Source organism: Centruroides sculpturatus, unplaced genomic scaffold (genome assembly GCF_000671375.1).
Source record: "Centruroides sculpturatus isolate CEXI.00-Female unplaced genomic scaffold, Cexi_2.0 scaffold1096, whole genome shotgun sequence".
Lineage (NCBI taxonomy): Eukaryota > Metazoa > Arthropoda > Arachnida > Scorpiones > Buthidae > Centruroides > Centruroides sculpturatus.
The window spans coordinates 49,552-68,564 of NW_019385525.1; the positions used below are offsets into that span (position 1 = coordinate 49,552).

Below are 19,013 nucleotides of genomic sequence, written 5' to 3' on the forward strand. Positions count from 1 at the left end.
AATATTACCAATATGTAATCGAAAAGAAAATGTGTATTATCATTAAAAGACAAATTAAAGTATTTGATTCGATTATCCGGATTAATTGGGGATGAAGACAGTCCTTATCTGGACTACCTTCATCCCCAATTAATCCAGTTAATCGAGGTTCTACTGTAATATGCAAATTTCAGTCCTATTCTACTTTTCTTATACTTAAATGATATGAAAATAGAAACAGAAAACATGACAGATTAAGCTTTTTGATACAGATATATATTTTATTTTTGAAAATGCTACAAATTAAATATTTACATGATTTTGATCACTATCGCCATTGAGTAAAGGCATTTGTACCAGACCTAAATGAAAACAGAAATAATAATCAGAATGCTAAATATTTTTAATTTCAAAATTAGTTTAAAAATAATATTTTAATAAATGCTCAAATAAATGTTATGTATAATCTATATTTATCCTGTAAACATAAGTCAACAAAATTTTGTCGTCCTATGCTAGTTTATGCATACTTGAATATAATTAAAGTGTAATATATATGTATCAATGATCTATATTTCATTTGCATCATTAAACTTCTAAACATCTGGTTGTTATGTAAGGTCTTAATTTGGCAATCCAAGAAACTTTCATTTCATGAAATACTGAACTTATAAATTTGGTAACAGAAAATGTAGAAGCATTAATCCATAATAAATTTGCTATAATACACTTCTTGCTTAGCTTGAAATATACTTGTGAGTACTATGATAGCCTCTATATTCCTAGACTTATTACACCATCTTTAGACATGACCAGCTTAGAACAAATTTATTTTCCAAAAACATATGCATTTCAGACCTACTAAAGAAGCTTATGAGGGACAGTAAGTCCAAAATGCGTATGTTTTTAGGCTGGTCTTGTGTCTAAAGAAGGTGTAATAAGTCTAGGAATAAACATGTGCTCACAAGTATATAATAAATTTATGTCCTTATCCTTTTTACATAAAAATAAGGTATTCCACAAAAGTATAGAACCACTCAAAAAATTGCTCTTTTGAGGTCAGAACATGCACTAATAGTTAGATTTTTTTTTAATGCGTAATTCAGCACCTATTTCTAACTTATAAAAACATAATTTTAGGAAACTTGAGCTTCTAATTTGTGGTTGACTGCGGAATAGCAATGAAGTCAATTTATATACTGCCACATAAGTATAGAACAGCCATCTTTCTCGCAAGTTTGAAGTGTGAAAGTATTTTTTTTCATCATGCCCTGTACCCATTTAACAGACTTTGAGAAAGGACAAATTGTAGCTTTGAGAAGCACTGGTTTAAGTCATCAGGCAGTAGCAAAAAGCATTAAGCATTCGAAAAAGGTAGTTAAGCATTATTGTCAAATCCTGCAAATTATGGAGCAAAGCATAGAAGTGGACATCCTTCAACGCTTACCCTATGAGACTGCAGATGAATTATTAATGCAGCCTCTAATCCACTGCGTCCATGTGTCACATTCGAGACAATTTGGGTATTCAAGTACATCATGAAACTGAAGGGTTTTACATAACGACGACAACATTGTTCGGTCTTAAATGAGAAGTGCCCCTGCTCTTAAGCCTGAACACAAAGCTGCCTGACTCAATTTTGCTAGGAAAAATATGGCCACTCAGTGGAATAAGGTAAGTTTTTTGTTTCGTTTAGACCTATCATGCTAGCTCAAGAAATTACCTATATGACAAAAAATTTAATTTGAGCGGGCCAGATTGGTTTAGCATTCTACTAGTGTGATTTACAAAAAGAGCCCAAGTACTTTTCACAAAGGAACTTCAGTGGTGGGAAAGTTATGGTTTGGAGTGCTTTTTCTTCATTTTTCCCAATGAAGAAAAAGCACTTCAATTGGATTTGGATTTGAAGAAATTGGATTTGGCATTCATTATCTGTCGCATGAATAGTGCTGACTATCAACAAGTTCTGGAAAACAAATTGCTGCCATACACATGTAGATTCAGAAGAATTCCTGTTATTTTCCAACAGGACAACTTATCTAGCCATGTATCACAAGATACAAAACAATGGTTTGAAAATAAATAGATTGGTCAGTTCCATTCTTCTGATTGCAACCCTATAGAAAACGTTTGGGGATCTTGGATGGCTGAATTTACGACCAAAATCTTCAGTATGTTGATGTTGAACACTTAAAACAAGCAATTGTCACTGCTTGGAACTACCCCAAGGCACCGATCATAAAAAACCTTGTTGATAACTTTCCAAATTGCATTTTTGATGTTATTAGTAAAGGAGGTGCACAAATAAATTACTAAATTATACTATTTTGTAGTATTTAATGCTTTTTACATTCATTTACTAGTCAATTCTATACTTTTGTGATGTTTAAAATTAGTTTATTTACAATTTCTGCTGTTTTCTGCAATATAGGAAACTATGAGTTTCAACAAATTATGTTTTAATTCATAAATCCTGAACAATATAAGAAAGGTAGCTACATCATATGTGTAATTCCTAATCTTTGTATAGTAGTAAAGTTGCAGCAATTCTATACTTTTGTGGAGCACCTTATAAATAGGATCATTTAACTGAAAGAAAAAAGAGGGTTTAAGACATATATATATGTGTCAGTCCACTCTCATGTCCGAGGGAGAAAATTTCACTTGACCATTTTGATACAGGAAATTAAAAAAGTGACAATAATTTTTTTAGTATATTAATATTGTAGAGTTTCCTTATTCTACAAAATTAAAATTATAAATTTTAATTATTATAGAAAATAGTTACTACAGGTATCCCTTGATTAACACGATTAATTAATCCCTCAATGCTACTGTGTATATCAAAATCACATTAATCAAATACAGCTGTACCTTAGTACTCGACCAAATAATCACCACCTGCTAGAATAAATTTTTAGTTAATAACAAAGAAGACGTATATTTTCATTTTAATTTCGATAAAAATGTGTAACTAATTTAAAAATAAAATGAAACCTTAGAGCTGCCTAACTTTGTCAGACAAAATTATACTCAATTCAGTTTTTTTTTTTTTTTTTAACTTTATGCATGTGGAACACAATTATCATGTTGGTAACACACCAAGATTTGCTGCAAGTTCACAAGTTGTTATTCATTGATTTTTAACAATTTCTTCCTGAAATTTCTCTTTGTCAACAGCTTTTGGGTGCCCCATATATTTTGTATCTTTTAGTTTAAAATTTCTGAATGAAACTTAAAACCACATTTGACATGTTTGACATTTGGGAGCATCTTCCCCATACACACTAAAGGCTGTCCATAAATGATATCCACACTGGAAGGGATGGAGGGAGTTATGACAAGTTGGACAAGGAGGAGAAGAGACATTGAACTTCAACAGATGTCCGTTTAAATGTTTATTTCAAAAGTTATTGTTCATAAAGTGATAAAGATTTTGAAAATTTTGTTGGATGTGCAGAGGGGAGGGGTTGTGGAAACTTGGACAATGAGGAGAGGAAGAGTAAAAATTTCAAGAAAAATGCAGACATAATCTATGGACAGCCCCCTATGAGTATTTTTTACTGTTTGTTTAGTGTTGTATCCTTTATGAAACTTAAAAAGTATACATAATATGCCCAATATGCATTTTATCTGCAAACATTTCAATTAGATTTTACACAAACAAAATGTGAAGTAAAATTTTAAAATAAGCTTCTAAACAAGTATACAACATTACATTAACAGTATTAAATTTCACAACTATCATAATTAAACTGAATATCTAACTGTCTTTAATTAAAACTTCTGCTACATATATAAAGGGATTTGCTGTGATTAATTTCACACGTTAAGCAAGGGATACCTGTATTAATAATTTATCACCTCTTTGGTAATAGCTCTATTGTACACTATATTTTATACTCTCTAAACAATTTCTCATTATAATCTTTAACCAGAATACACAGCCATTTATCCTGCAGTGAACATTTATTATTCTAACATTTTCAGTCTTCTTAACTGACCACCTTCAGGAGAAACCTGAATTTTACAATTTAAAAACAATAAAGCTGTCACTTATTCTAAAATGGCTTTACAATGTTTGGTTTTTGGAACAACACAAATTTTTAAAATTGCACATGCCAGACTTTTACATTTTGAATGGAATACTGTGATAAATGATAGAAAAAAAAACTAAACTACATAAAAAACACAAAAATAAAATGTGTAGTTTTTCTACTATATTTATATCATAATGTTGCGCCGGCTTCGGAGGAGAGTGGCAGAACAAAAAAGAAGGATTAAAAAAAAAAAAGAAACAAGAATGATTCGAAAAAAGAACATTGGAAATTTTTTTCTGTTAACGAGTTATATAACTTTTTTTTCTCGTTAGTGTATCTAAAAAGCGTAAGTTTCGGTAAACTGTATTTTGAATCTATATCCCAAGCCCCACAGCTCGTAACAATAATGTATACATTTTATGGTTTTTTTATGTAGTTTAGTTTTTTTAAATCATTTATCATGATACAGTAGAGTCTCAAAAACTCGGCCCAATGTGGACTGAAGGGTGGCCAAGTTTGTGAAAATGCCAGGTTATCAGGAATGGGGTTAAAAAAAAATAAGTATGAGTGTTTCCTCAGAAAATACTGTACTGTACTTGTATGTATTGTTTACTTGAGAATACAAGAGAATAAACTGCCCAAATACCCTTAAACAAAGGAAAGTACTTCCTTTATGAAAGAATAGTGTCTTTACTACATGAAAATGAAAATTAATGAATACACTGTACAGTAATTTACCTGATAAGACAGACCTCAGAAAAATACTTTATGAGGCATAAAGCTGTCTATAATGAAAATTAATTAACTAAGGATTTTTTTGCCCTGCCAGGGTGTGGCCGAGTTATCCGGACTGCCGGGTTATCGAGACTCTACTGCATTATATTCAGAATTTAAAACTCCAGCATGCACATTTTTAAAAATTTATCTTGTTCCATCCAAAAACAGAATATTGTAAAAATGTTACAGAATAAATGACATCTGAATTTTACAATTTAAAAAGAACAAAGCTATCTCATGAAAAAGATTGATTAAGAAAGAAAAATTATTATTCTAATGTTTTCAGTTGATAGTTTTGATCATTTCTTTCAAATAAAATTAGAAAACTGCACAAAACTTTTAAAACTGTTATACAGGTACTAAGAGCTTTTTTCATACCTATCACAACCATGGGCAGACAGCTAGTGATATGAGGCCTTTCATAAAAATTTGAGCTCTGAATTAGACTACCATCTCAGCCATTTGGTCATTGATATGTTAAAATTAATTAATTATAATCTAACTCACTATTTTTTCTCTCTTGTTCTATATTATAACTTTATGTATAAGTAATTAAACTAAGTTTGCTAAATGAGGTATCTATTTAAAAATCAACACTTACTCTCGAGATCCAAACTGTGCAGGAGGACCTATAAAACAATTTTTAAAATTATTTAAGCATTATTCAGTTTATAATTTTAAGTATTTTGTTACTCACTTCCAAACTGATTCGTTCCAAACATATTATTACTTCCAAATACTCCTCCTCCTGTTGACTGCTGTGTCATACTTCCAAAACCCATTGTGTTTTGCTGAGCCATACCTCCAAATGTGGGTGCCTGTGCTTGTGCAGCAAGAGAACCAAAAGTTGGTACAGAAGATGAAGCAAAACTAAATTAAAAAATGAAAAATCATCAGTTTATGAATTTTTGTAATTGAATATCGTGCTAAAATTTAAAGGATTAAAAAATTTCATTCTTGCATTTTTAGTCACAAAACTTTTGCATAAAATAAACAAGCATTAAAAAGATAATCAATATAATGGAATACAAATTACTGTTCACTAGTTGTGCCTGTATGAATTATTTACATTGGCACAACTTATAAAACAAAATACTGAATGCAAAAATAAGTTATTTGATAAGTTACTGTGACAAGAAATTGAGACAGAACCTTTGCAACTGGGTTAATCACAAATTTAAATGGTTTTTGCAATTCTTCTCAATTTCTACCTGTATTTGTTTTTAATTCTTGGATTAGATTGATGGAATAAGATAATGCAAAACACTTCAGTGATCTGCCAAGGGGAATACCTCTTGGGAGAACTTTCTAGAGGAACTGGCCCTATTTAGATGTTAAGCACATGAAGAAATTAGAAAACTTTACACAGCCAGTTCATTAGTGAAGTGTAAACCCACATCAACTACATGCTCATTGGTTTTATCCACTCTTCATTTGTTTTCATTTAGCAGCATCATGATTGTTTCCCAGACATTGTTGTAATGGAATTAATATTTATTTTAAAAACACTCACCAATTTTTGTTTGATAAAATGAATTATTTTACACTGAAGAACACACATGCTTCCCAAACAAACAGTGTGCCAAATCATTTTGAGAACTTTGTAAAATAAATGTGTTAAAAGTTAAATATAAAAAATTCATAATCATAACAAAAACTTTTTAAATAAAATACCATTCAAAGTGTTTTAGTAACATATACACCCACAATTTACACCAGAAGTAAATTGTAAAGTTTCTAAGAATGTAGTATTGGAAAAAAGACACAGTAATTGATATTGACATTGACAGCATTGCTTCTGGTGAAAAGCAACAGAATTTAACATTGTTATTTGCAAAAATCTTTTTTGAGAGAAAATTAGTAAAAAGTAAGGGTCATGAGTGGAATCCTAAATCATATGCTCCATAAAAATGTATGAATTGTAGAGTTCTGTATGGTAGTTTATTAGATCTAAGGAGAGTTATAATTTGATTACACAATGAATGATAATCACTATTATATAAAAATTATGCTTCTAGTTTCAAATCAGCACATCTGAATTATTTAATTGGATGACATTATTAAAAGTATCAGCATACTTTCTCACATAGTTTATAAAGATAGAACTGTTCTGAACTTCAGCTTTGAAGATATAATTCTCATAATAAAAATGAGAATAGAACATACCTTAAAAATTTTGAATTATATTTATCTAAACAGATCAGAAAATTAAATGTGTTTATTCTAACATAACATTACATTATTAACTATTTATACATACAAATAGTATATTCATGAGAATAAAATTGAATATATAATGAATCAAAATTCTAGTAAAAAATAAAAAAAGAAATTATCATAAATGAAGAATATTAATAACAACAAACATGAGCATTGCAATATTTCATTTGTATTCCATATTAAGTTAATTACTATCCACAAGTTTCCAGAGAAGGTTTATATATTTTCTGATACTGTAGTGCTGCCGTTGCATTGCCATTAAGATGCTGCAAGAACTACAGAACTATAGAATTGAGAATCTAATTGATTTTGAAATGATTAATAGAAATTCATTCATAACACCCACTTTGTTACTAATTGTAAGGGTTTTTATATTTTAAATTATAATGAGAGTATTTTCAATCGCTTTTATACAAATTTAATTTTTTTTTAAAGTAAAGAAAAAAGCATGCTACATGAATGGTGGAAAAATATCTTTTAAAACTGATAAAAATTTAAAGTAAAATTAAGAAAACCTAAGTCCTATTTATTTATTTACCTAGAAAATAATTGGCAAAATTGGCTCTATAATTTTACTAATATTCCATTATCATCATCTATCAGGATTTATTTATAAATTTATTAATTCATAAATTATTCCAAAATATTCACAGAATATCATAAATTAAGTCTAATGAAAAATTTTTGGACTATTTTATAGTTTATTCCATAAACTTGTATTGTGTAATTTTAAAATGGAGTTGTTTTTATCAATTAGTACTATAAAATCATGGAATAACAACATGAGAGAATGGCCGCCTTTGGAATATCCAGTATATTTGAACACTTTATTAAAAGTAAAGCCTATGATTACCAAGAAATGTTTAATTACATGAGTCTTGACTCTTATAATTATTTTTCAAGTGGTAAAGTAGGTGAATATTTTAATTAATAGATTGTCACAAAACATTTGTGTCCTTAAGACAAATGTAGAGCAATTACAAACCCTATCTGCAAATAATCATTCTATGTGGACTTGTGTGTGTCTAATGATAGCAAAGTTATTTATCTAGTTGGATGTACATGCGTGGCTGGTTTCTCATTCTCTTCTTAAATTTTTATCACATGGAAATGAATGTAACTGGAACTGTTGAATACATGGACAATTTCAATGCATCATGTTTTCATGTACAAGTACATCGCACACAGCTTCAAACCATTTATAATGAACTCTCTGGCTATTATCCACTGCACAATGTCCACCTAAACTGGCATATTTTATAAGGCATATTGCCAATGAAAAACTAAAAATTGCAGACCTACACTAACAACTAGCAGTATCTTAATGGCTGCCAAAACATACAACCTTATGTGGCAGAATTCAAAAACACGTTCTGGAAACTTGTGGATACATATCTAATACTAAACTGCAGTTACAAAGAATTTCAAAAATGCTTTGCAATGGTGCTTTTGAATAAGCATCCAATTAGTCATGCATACAAATTACATAACAATATACTGTTCAATGTTAAGTATATATTGTTAGTAAACTTATTTCCCTGCAGCATTTCCTATAATATCTAATTAAGCAAACCTTTCAAACCTAGAAGGTTGATTTGAAGACATAAAAGAACTGCTAATTGGTACAGATAACGGTGAACCACTTCCAAATGTTGGAGAACCGCCAAAAGTAGGAGAACCACCAAATGTGGGCCCACTTCCAAAACTAAATCCACTTCCAAATGCAGAATCTAATTGGAAAAAAAAATGATCACAATAAATTTATTAGTTTAATAAATTATCATAATTTAGTTTTTTAATATGTTTAGAAATGCATTGTAATTTATTAAAATCAATTCAAAATTGTCCTTTATTTATTCAAATAACTTCAAATTGTGATTTGTAAAACATTCTAGAGTGAAAAATATTTTGTACTCTGGAATGTTGTTTAAAATTTATAATATAAAATCAGAGGATAATTATTAGTGAATGAATTATTGAATAAATTGTCATGAAATAATAGACTAATAAGTAATAATGTTCTGAATGATGTACACCCTTTATCAGAAAAGTTCCAGGACAAAGCTCCTAAAAAATAGAAAATTTCAATTACCAAGTAATGATCCTAGCTCCTGTCAAAGCACTCCCCCTGTACCAACAAGGATTGTATACATAATTGTTCGGAGCCCTGTGGCTATGCTGCTGCCGTTTAAGGTTTCCATGTTTTGTGCTCCCTGGTTGTGGAGATCTTGTTGTATGTGCCCTGTTCTGTTTGTTCCCTCCTCCAAAGACAGGAGGTTGTTTTCTTGTTCTGTCAGTCCCTCCCGTTGTTCTTGTTAAGGAGTCTGTTAAGGAGGTTTTTTTTTACGTTTGTAATTGGAAGTCCATAGCCAAACAGCTGTTGTTAGGCTTCCAAGTCTTACTCACCCCCGATTGGTGGTGTTTTCTAACACACGTTTTTTCAGTTTGTTATACTCTTTTCTTTTATTTTTGTTCCCTCCGAAGAAAGGAGATTGTTTTTTCTACCCTCTTACGAGAGGGAATTGTACATATGCAGTTGTAATTTTAGAGTCCGTGCAGAAAGGGCCTCTACTGCCTCTAACATAGGGGGTTGTTATTCTGCAATTATGTTGCTCTACACACTGTAATCTAATTGTCTTTCTGGTTTGTTTAATTAATGGCACTCGGTGGACACTCTGAGATCTTATGCTTCACACTTTCCTGTCATATTTCTCTTCCAATGCTATACCAACTAGTCAAGGCCTCCTCATCCTTTAGTAGTAGTAGTAATTCATTCAACTATCTATATACATATATTATAGCTGCTTCTAGCTCGTTAATTCGGCTTTGATTGCTTATCTATATACAATTGGCCAATGCTTCTGGAGGTCTTGGAAGCAAGCAGAGAAAGCTTCAAGTGTGATACTTGTTAGCTCATTTGTCACAGCCCATTGGATGTCTGTGATATCTTGACAAAATGTCCCTTTCAGTTGTTTTTTCACTCGCAGAAACAAGAAAAAAATCACACTTTTCTGACAAAGGGTTGCAACTGAAAGGGACATTTCATCAAAATACTGCAGATGTCCAATGGGCTGCGACAAATAAGTTAACAAGCATCACACTTGAAACTCTCTCTGCTTGCTTCCGAGACCTCCAGAAATGTTGACAATTGTGTAGACAGCTGAGGGGACTACTTTGACAGGAGTCTAGGATTATTACTCAGTAATTGTAATTTTCTATTTTTTATGAGCTTTGTCTTGGAACTTTTCTGACAAAGGGTGTATAATTTATGAATTAAAAGCTGATAACAACTTGCAATTATTAAAAAACAAATAAATAATTAATTCATATATTCTAAATCAGAAACCAGCAAACTGCAACTTGCGAGCCACATGTGGCTCTTTGGTTACATACATATGGCTCCAAAGTAAAATTGAAAATAAAAATAAAACTATCATAGTTTCATTTATAAAATTTTTAAAGGATTTTATTCACGTAATGGTGATTTCATTTATTTTATAGGTCTTGCAAAACTTCATGGCACTAAGATGCATGAAGTGTGACGTCAGGGAGAGAAAAATGTGTGTGAAGGGGTACAAAGAGGGAATGGAGGGGATGGTGAGCAGGGAAGCCAAACAAAGTGATTAATAAGTGAGTGCACAGATGCCCTCTACTGGGCAAGACAATGTTGGCAATGGAGAAATGTGAAAGCAAGAAATTAAGGAGAGGCACATGTAGTTGTAAGTCTGTGTCACTTTGTTGTTTTTGCAACTTAGTATTCTCTTTTAGATGGATACATTCAGAAACTGCATTATTCTTTGCATCCAAGTTTACTACAAGTTACAATGTATTGTTGATAAAGGCAACCTGGCAATTACTGTTATTATAAAGGCAATTATTTTAAGTATATATATATAAATAATATTAAGTTTTATTATATTTAGATATGTTGACTGTTAAGATTTACTGCAGTCTATTTTATTTCACATGCAACTGTTACAATAAGTTGTGTTACTGGTAAGAGCTATTTTTATTATTGTTATTTATTATCTATATAATACAGTAATTTGAAAGAATGTAAACATGTTTTCTTGAGTCAGCATTGTCAGTAGAATAATGTGAAATTATACAAAGCTATTATCAAAACTATCAGATTTTACCAAAAATGCTGTTGTATTGCTCATAATTTTTAATGCATTAATAAGCATTTTTCATCAAAAAACAACAAATTTTAAGAAGCAATTGTTAACAATTGTAGATAATCAACATCTGAATCTTTGCTTTTTGAAAAATCAAAGTGGGTATTTTTAAATGTATTTTGAATGAAATTTGATCATTTAGTCATACTATTTTGATATTAGACATACAAGGTGTGACAATTTAATTCCAGGACTGGTCATGTAGCACTGCAGTGTCAGCATGCAGAAACTTGTCTAAGCTTATCATAATAGTTCAACCATCTGGATACTTGTCTGCAAAGATTTTTTCATGTCTCATAACTTGTTCTTTTCCTGTACTCCATTCACATATTGCTGTGAGAAAGTGCTATCACATTTTTGTCATAGAACAAAAAGAGAACATTAAGTTTTGTTACAAGTTGGGTAAAGTGCAACAGAGATGTATGACCTCATCAAGCAAGTTTATGGGAATGATGCGCTATCCCGCTCTCGTGTTTTAGAGTGGTTTGCACATTTCAGGGATGGTCAGAAAGACCTTGAGGACAATGCTCGCCCTGGATGACCTCAATCAGTTCGAACACCAGAAAACATCGAAAAAATCAGAGACTTGCTGCAATATGACCATCGAATGTCTATTCGGATGATAGTGGAGACAACTCACTTAATCATCACCGAAGATTTGGGCAAAAGAAAAATCTGCCCCTGCTTCGTTCTGCACTATCTCACTGAAGACCAAAAGCAACTCTGGCTGGAAGCATGTCAACAGTTCATTCAAGATGATGATGACCCCTCTTTACTGGATTCCATAATAGCAGGTGACGAAATATGGTGTTTCCAGTATGACCCAGAAACCAAGAGACAAAGTATGGATGGCGCTTGCCACAATCTCCACGGCAAAAGAAATTCTGCTTTGAAAAATCGAAAACGAAGGTGATGCTGATCATGTTTTTTGACACAGAGATCATTCACAAAAAATTTGTTCCCTCAAGTCAGACAGTTAATAAGGATTATTACGTACAAGTTTTGGATTGACTGTTGAAGAGAATTCGTCGGGTTAGGCCTCAATTTACAGCAAGAGGAAGCTGAGTACTGCTGCACGACAATGCCCGCCTGCACACTGCGACTGTTGTCAAGGAGTTTTTGGCCAAATGTGGCATTGTGGAGTTTAACCATCCTCCATACTCACCAGATTTGTCGCTTTGTGACTATTTTTTGTTTCTGAAAATCAAAATCACATTGAAGGGAGAAAGATTCGACGACCTGGAGGACATACAGTGCAATGTGACCAAGGAATTGAGAGCTGTCAACGGAAATGACTTTGCCAAGTGTTTCAAGAACTTGTACAAGCGTTGCGAGAAATGCATTGCCCTCCAGGGGGATTACTTTGAAACATATTAAAAGGGTTTTTCATTATATGTTCTTTGTATCCTTTTATTACCCCAGTCCTGGAATTTAATTGTCATACCTTGTATTTTAAGTGTACATATCTCAAGTTGTGTTTGCTTTTTGTCATTCTTAAAATTGCTTTTTGAAAAGTCAAAGTGAGCAAATTTTTCAAAAATTAGCCATTCTTGCAACTTTTTTTATTTGGTGCCTTCATTGTTTATTATTATAATTTATTATTTGTGTCTGCAAGAGACAAGATGGAAAGGAAATAAAGATAAAGAACTTGGTGAAGAGTACAAGCTGTTTGTGAGTGGAGCAAATGAGAAATGAAGGAATAAAGTTGATATCGTAGTTGATAAAGTTCTAAAAGACAGAGTCTGTGAGGTTAATGAAGGTGTGATAGATTTATGAGTGTTAAGTTGGACGTTGGTGGAATTTTCATTACGATTGTGTGTGTGTATGCTCCTCAGCCAGGTAATGGAGAAGAGAAGACAAACTTTTGGATAGATCTTGACCAAGTTATAATGTCTGTTTCCTGTGAATGAGAGGTTAATCTGTGGGGGTGATTTAAATGGTCATGTTGTGAAGAGGAAGAATGCAGAAAGAAGAGTTCTTGGGAGGTGGAATGTGGGAGAAAGGAATCGAGAGGGAGAAAGACTACTTGATCATGCTGTGACTTTAGACCTTGCACCAAGATCCCAGACGAATGGAGGAAGAGTATTCTTGTGCAAGTCTTTAAAGGTAAAGGGGATGTACAGGATTGTGGAAACTACATATATACATAAAAGATATTGGCTGTAGACAAGATGTTTAGCCGGCGGAAAAGAGGGTAAGGGGGAAGGAGGAGGAAGAGGAAATAGATAGTAGAGAAAGATAGAATCCCTCTGAATGGCATACATATGACTATTGTACCCTCTACATTTGATGTTGGCAGGCAGTTTTTAGGCTGCAAGGCCATAGTCCCCAGAAGGGTCTAAAAGAAAAGCCGAGTGTAGCAAACACCAATAATTGAGTGCTGCCACAAATAGCTAAGTGTAGAAGTTAGTGTCAAGTGGCTGTTAGTAGGAAGACTTATATCTACTTAATACTAATAAAACTGAATGTGAGCGCAAATCTTAATACTATTAACAGCTAGACAGACAGTGTGAAAACAAACAAACACGACGACAAACTAGACAAGACAAACGATTATTTTTTATTTTTTTTAAACACATTAACTTACTCACTAACTAAACTAACCTACCATAACCTAGGACAAACCTAACCAGATGACTAAAGCTAACAAACTCTAATCTAATTTAACCTAACCAGAAACCAAGCTGAGTCCCTAATCTAACTTACAACTTAAACACCCTTCCTCAGGATAAAAAACTGATTTCAATTTAAAAATAAAAATGAATGCTGTCCTCTGGAACAATTTACATTTTAAAAATTTTAACACTAGAATTTCAACCATTTAACTGCACGTGTTGGACTTCTACATAGATTAAAAATAAATCAATAAAGATGGCGTATTCAAACATTGCATTGAAAAGTATGAGTGGTTGTTTTTGTAGTTTATGACAAATGCAGTTTTACTGAATAGTGTTTATTATTATTTGTTAAACTGTGCTTTTTCATGTTTTAAACAGTTAAATTCTTAGCTTTTCTGAATTTTTCTCCTGGACTTTTAGTGGTCCTTAAAAATTTCTTCTTCACTAATGTATAGTACAGTACATTAGTATTTTAAAGTGTAATTTTAATTGGAGTTCTTAGGTTTTAAAAGATTGATACACAAGGTAGGCATTGGCCATAATATGTACAGTAGAGCGTCGTTTATCCGAATCAATTGGGCACTGGGGTGGTTCGGATAACGAATCATGTACGAAAAAATATATTAATTTATCCCATGTTGAAATTTCTCTCCATTGCGTGTCACTTTGTGTTGAATTTTCGTCGATGTTAAGCCTAACGAAGACTATTGTATCGTTAAAAATTATTTTTTTATTTGTACAAACAAAATAAATTTATTGAAAAATATAAAAACAATAAAAAATTATACTTCAGATGTTAATTTAGTATCAAAAACGTAAAATATTTGAGTAGCCCGAGAAATAGCCGAAGATTACAGCACCACAGCACTAGCGAAAATTTAAATTTGCCGACTGGAATGCTTTCAGATAACGGACGTTTCGGATAACCAGCTTTTGGATAAACGACGCTCTACTGTAATTATACCAGAACACAATGATGCCGCCCAGAAGCAAACCAACTAGCTTTTTAGCCTGTGCACCTCAAGGGCCAAAAAGCTAGTTTTGAATAATCATTTAGTTCTTTTATTAACTTTTTATATAATACATTTATATAATGTGTTAAATAAAAGATATTGTTTAAGGTGCTTTTCAACATGGCTACAAAAAAAAACCTAAGCAAAACAATAGATGAACATTGTGTCTTTAAAACTGAATGGACTTAATCTGTCACATTTATCTTGAACTCAATTGGCCTGCCAATTTGTCTTATTTGCCAAGAAAAGCTGGTGCACAACAGAAAGTCAAATTTGGAGACACACTTCACAACAAAACATGCCACATTTGCCATAAAGTATCCTGTCAGTGACATGAGAAAAAGATCAGTTGAAGAACTTCAGAAAAATATTAAAAAATCAAGTTCTGTATTTCATTACTGGAGACAGTCTGCAATATTAATTAAATTCTTTCTGATTGATTATCTCTTTACATTTAATGATTACATGTTTAGCATTTACACAGGGTTTAGGATGTTTCGGTGAGGCAAGATTAAAGTGTTAAAGAGTGATTTAACACATTAAGCACTACAATAGAAGGGCATAAAATATCACAACACTCAGTTGGCAATACTCCTTTTTATGGACAAAATAGCACAAATATGATGGCTATTTAATATAACTTTGCCTGCATTGTTAAACATTTTCTAAATTTTTAGCTGTGTTGCAACATGTGGCCTGAATGATTTTTTTTATCACATTAAGCCATCTTTTATGCTAATCGGGTTTTAAATTCAACAGAACTACTACCATGTTCAAGCTGCATAAATGGGCCAATACAAATCAAAGAGAAAAAGAATAATCACTAAAATAATATACCTACTATTTTTTTACTGTTTATGTTCATTGAAAAAAATAAAAATTGTTTCTTGAATATTTGTTTTTGTTATGTATTTACATGATATTGTATTTATTCACATTCATTGTGCAAGAAAAACTTTAGAAAATATAAATTTCGCTTATATTTCATATTGTATATGGAATAAAATTAAATTTCTATTATTATTCTATCGTAAAAAAAAATTTAATGAGCCAATAAAATTTCCAATCCTACAGGCCAAGCTCTAACTATTTCCATTATGTTTTTATGGCTAGCATGTTGCTCTAAAGTAACATAGCACAGATTTCATTGTATAGTGTGTGTGACATTTCTGGAACATACACTATACATTCACAGCCTGGATGAATTCTTAGGTGTGTTGCAAATATGCAACACTTAAATTTAATTAAAAAATACTTGGAATTTTCAATTTCATCTTTAGAAAAACATCAAAAATAAATTAAATAATCTTTAAAATTTGTATTTTTTTAAAATTTATAATAAACTAAACGGGTGTGAAACTTTTAAACTAACATAAATTTAGGCTAAATATTAGTTTCGTAAGTAATTTGATTAAATTATGTCACTTAACAGAATTGAGGAACATTTAATCTACATTTTAATTTTAATATAAATCTACATATCAAATTTTTTTAATAAATGTAAAAAATGTGTAAATTTTTAATTTTAATAAATAAATAAATAAAATGCATCTATGTATATCATTTTTTCCAACATATTTGTGATATATATAATTCTAAGAGAATAAAATTTTTAAATAAATAATTATTATATTTTAGAAAGTATCAAACCTTGTTTTGATTGAGTTTGCTGAAAAGCCCCAAAACCAGACTGAGCTACACTTCCAGTATTTGAAGTAAAACTTCCTCCAGTGGAAGAACCAAATTTTGTCCCAAAACTTGAAGCTCCTTGATTGCCAAATAGATCTGTAAATAGAATAATTATTATTGGTATGGAATTTAATCCAATTTGTAAACATAATCATGATTAAATTTCGACAATTATTCAACTAACTAGTCTTTTGTCCATCATTTTCCATTGATGAAACGTTACCACCAAATACATTTTTTGATGCATTTACTGGGATTGGTTTATTACCGAATCCGTAGAAAAAAGAAGACTGTCCAAGTAAGTTTCCGTCATTTTGTTGTCCAAAGGGTGAGCTAAAAATTTTAATACGTTAATAAAAAAAATTTTGAAAATGTTTATAATAATTTAATACCAAATTAATAAAATTACCTTGTTGTTTGCCCAAAAGAAAATACAGAAGATCCAGTAGTTGTGGTATTACCAAAGACAGATCCTTCATTTGATGTCGTAGGTGATGATAAACCAAATACTGGAGACTGACTGAATACTTGAGATTGACCAAAACTTGAATTAGTAGTTGAAGATATCCCAAAGCCATTATTATTAAAAACTGTTTGTCCAAATATAGGGGAAGCTTGTTTGTTAAATGTATCGACTGTCTGTGCTTGTTGACCAAACACATTAACTGGTATTTCTTTGCCAAATGTAGATGTGTCACTTGTACTTTTCTGTTCAGCAGGAGGAGAAGCAGCAGTAGTAGTAGTTGTGTTAGTAGTAGTCATGCTTGCAGTAATGGTGGTAGTAGAAGTAGTAGTAGTAGCAACAGTAGAAGCAGCAATTGTTGTTAATGAAAATGGACTTTGACTTGCACTAGTTATTATGGTTTCAGAAGTTGATGTTACTTTAGGGGATGAATTAAATATTGGTGTTTGAGTTTGTTCAGAATCACTCTGAGTTGTGATAGCTGCAGAAACAGTAACAACTTTTGAGCCAAATAGTGAAGTAGCAGTTGTTGGTGTGTTAAATGGTAATTTGAAACCAGTAGATAATGTTTTAGCTGTTGAAGTAGGTTTTTGAGTCTGTTCATCATCATCCTTTAATAATATAGCAAAATAAATAAATAAAAGACTTTATTAGATTTTTAATATAATCAAAACTAAACAGAGCTTATTTATAAATAGAATTATATATTTAATTTAAAATTAAGTATAAAGTAAGTCTGTTAATAGTTTTATATATTAAGAAATCCATTTTCTAAAGTATGTAGTTAAACTTATGCAGAGTTAAAGATATTCTTATTCATTCAGAAAAACAAAAGTTGCTGGAAATGTATGCAAAATGACATTTTGTCAATTCAAAAAACAAAAAAAAAAAAAATACTATTGTATTTTAAAGAAAAATAATTAAGCAAAAAGTATGGTTACTAAATATTTTCAAGCTTCTGAATAAGAGAGTAAACTAAAACTAAATAAATTAAATACCATTGCTACATGTAATGGAAAAAATATGATAATTAAATTCATAATAATATACTAATAAAATAATAATATCAAATTAATAGAAAGAAATGACAAAAATATAAAGTATTAAAATTGTTTAATTTTAAATTTATGAAGTGAATGTTTTATTTTCTGTCATTTCTATTGTTTTTATATTTATTTTTGGCCACTATGGTTATTCTCCTTTATTATTTTTCTATTTTGTATTAATGTCAGAATGGTATTTGTTTAGCAATAGTGATGCAGCAATGATGTGTTTCTTTTTCTCCAGAAGCCTGAAGATGGTTTTCATAACAAAAAATGTTTGCTTCAAATTTTAGTTTTTGGTGCATTGTTTGAAATTTATGTCTGTTTATGTGTAAGTTTAAATGTATTTTTTTATAGCAATTATTTAAATTTATATCTTTACAACTGAATGCTGATATTTCTTTTGATTTTTTTCACTATCAGATATCATTTTTGATTTTTACTTAGTATGAGAACTGATTCAAAAACAAAAATGTTTGACTTCATGGTATTTCCACTTTATTGGAGAAATTTAAATTTCATATTTAGATATTGTGAATCACATGCATTACTTATTATAAATATAACACAATTCAAGTACTTTCACGTAGCATAAAAGAAATGACGCAATAGTAAACACAATCATTTTCTGTCATTAAAACATTTTAAATACAGTGGAACCTGGTTAACTTAAATTTGTCAGGGGAAAAAATTTGGACTTCACATTAAAAAGTTTCAATTATGGACGTTTGGCTAAAAATCAAGATTTTGTGCATTCGTTTATTGGTGTCCAATAAATTATCCATAGGATTATTCCCTGGGTCTTATTACATAGAATTATTGTGTCAATGTAGACCTCTCAATGTTGTCCAGAAACTTGAAAATGCTCAACTGAATGGTTGAGCATTTTCAAGTTAATGAGAAATGCTTTCCTGAATGGTTAATCTGTTCACACCCAAGAGTTTAGTAAGGATTTTTTTTTAATTTCAATATTTTACATGCTAGAATCTACTT

At 30.9% G+C, this 19,013-nt stretch overlaps 1 protein-coding gene across 1 annotated transcript; it reads right to left on the reverse strand.

Moving 5' to 3' along the window:
• Positions 1-218: 218 nt before the first annotated feature.
• On the reverse strand, positions 219-17,617 carry LOC111639815 (nuclear pore complex protein Nup214-like). The gene is made up of 7 exons (XM_023385768.1): positions 16,924-17,617; positions 16,699-16,847; positions 16,476-16,610; positions 8,599-8,746; positions 5,494-5,666; positions 5,398-5,425; positions 219-341 (listed from the first exon to the last, which is right to left on the reverse strand). Exons 1-7 carry the CDS (start codon positions 17,274-17,276, stop codon positions 308-310), a joined length of 1,020 nt encoding a protein of 339 aa, XP_023241536.1. The 5' UTR covers positions 17,277-17,617; the 3' UTR covers positions 219-307.
• Positions 17,618-19,013: the final 1,396 nt, after the last annotated feature.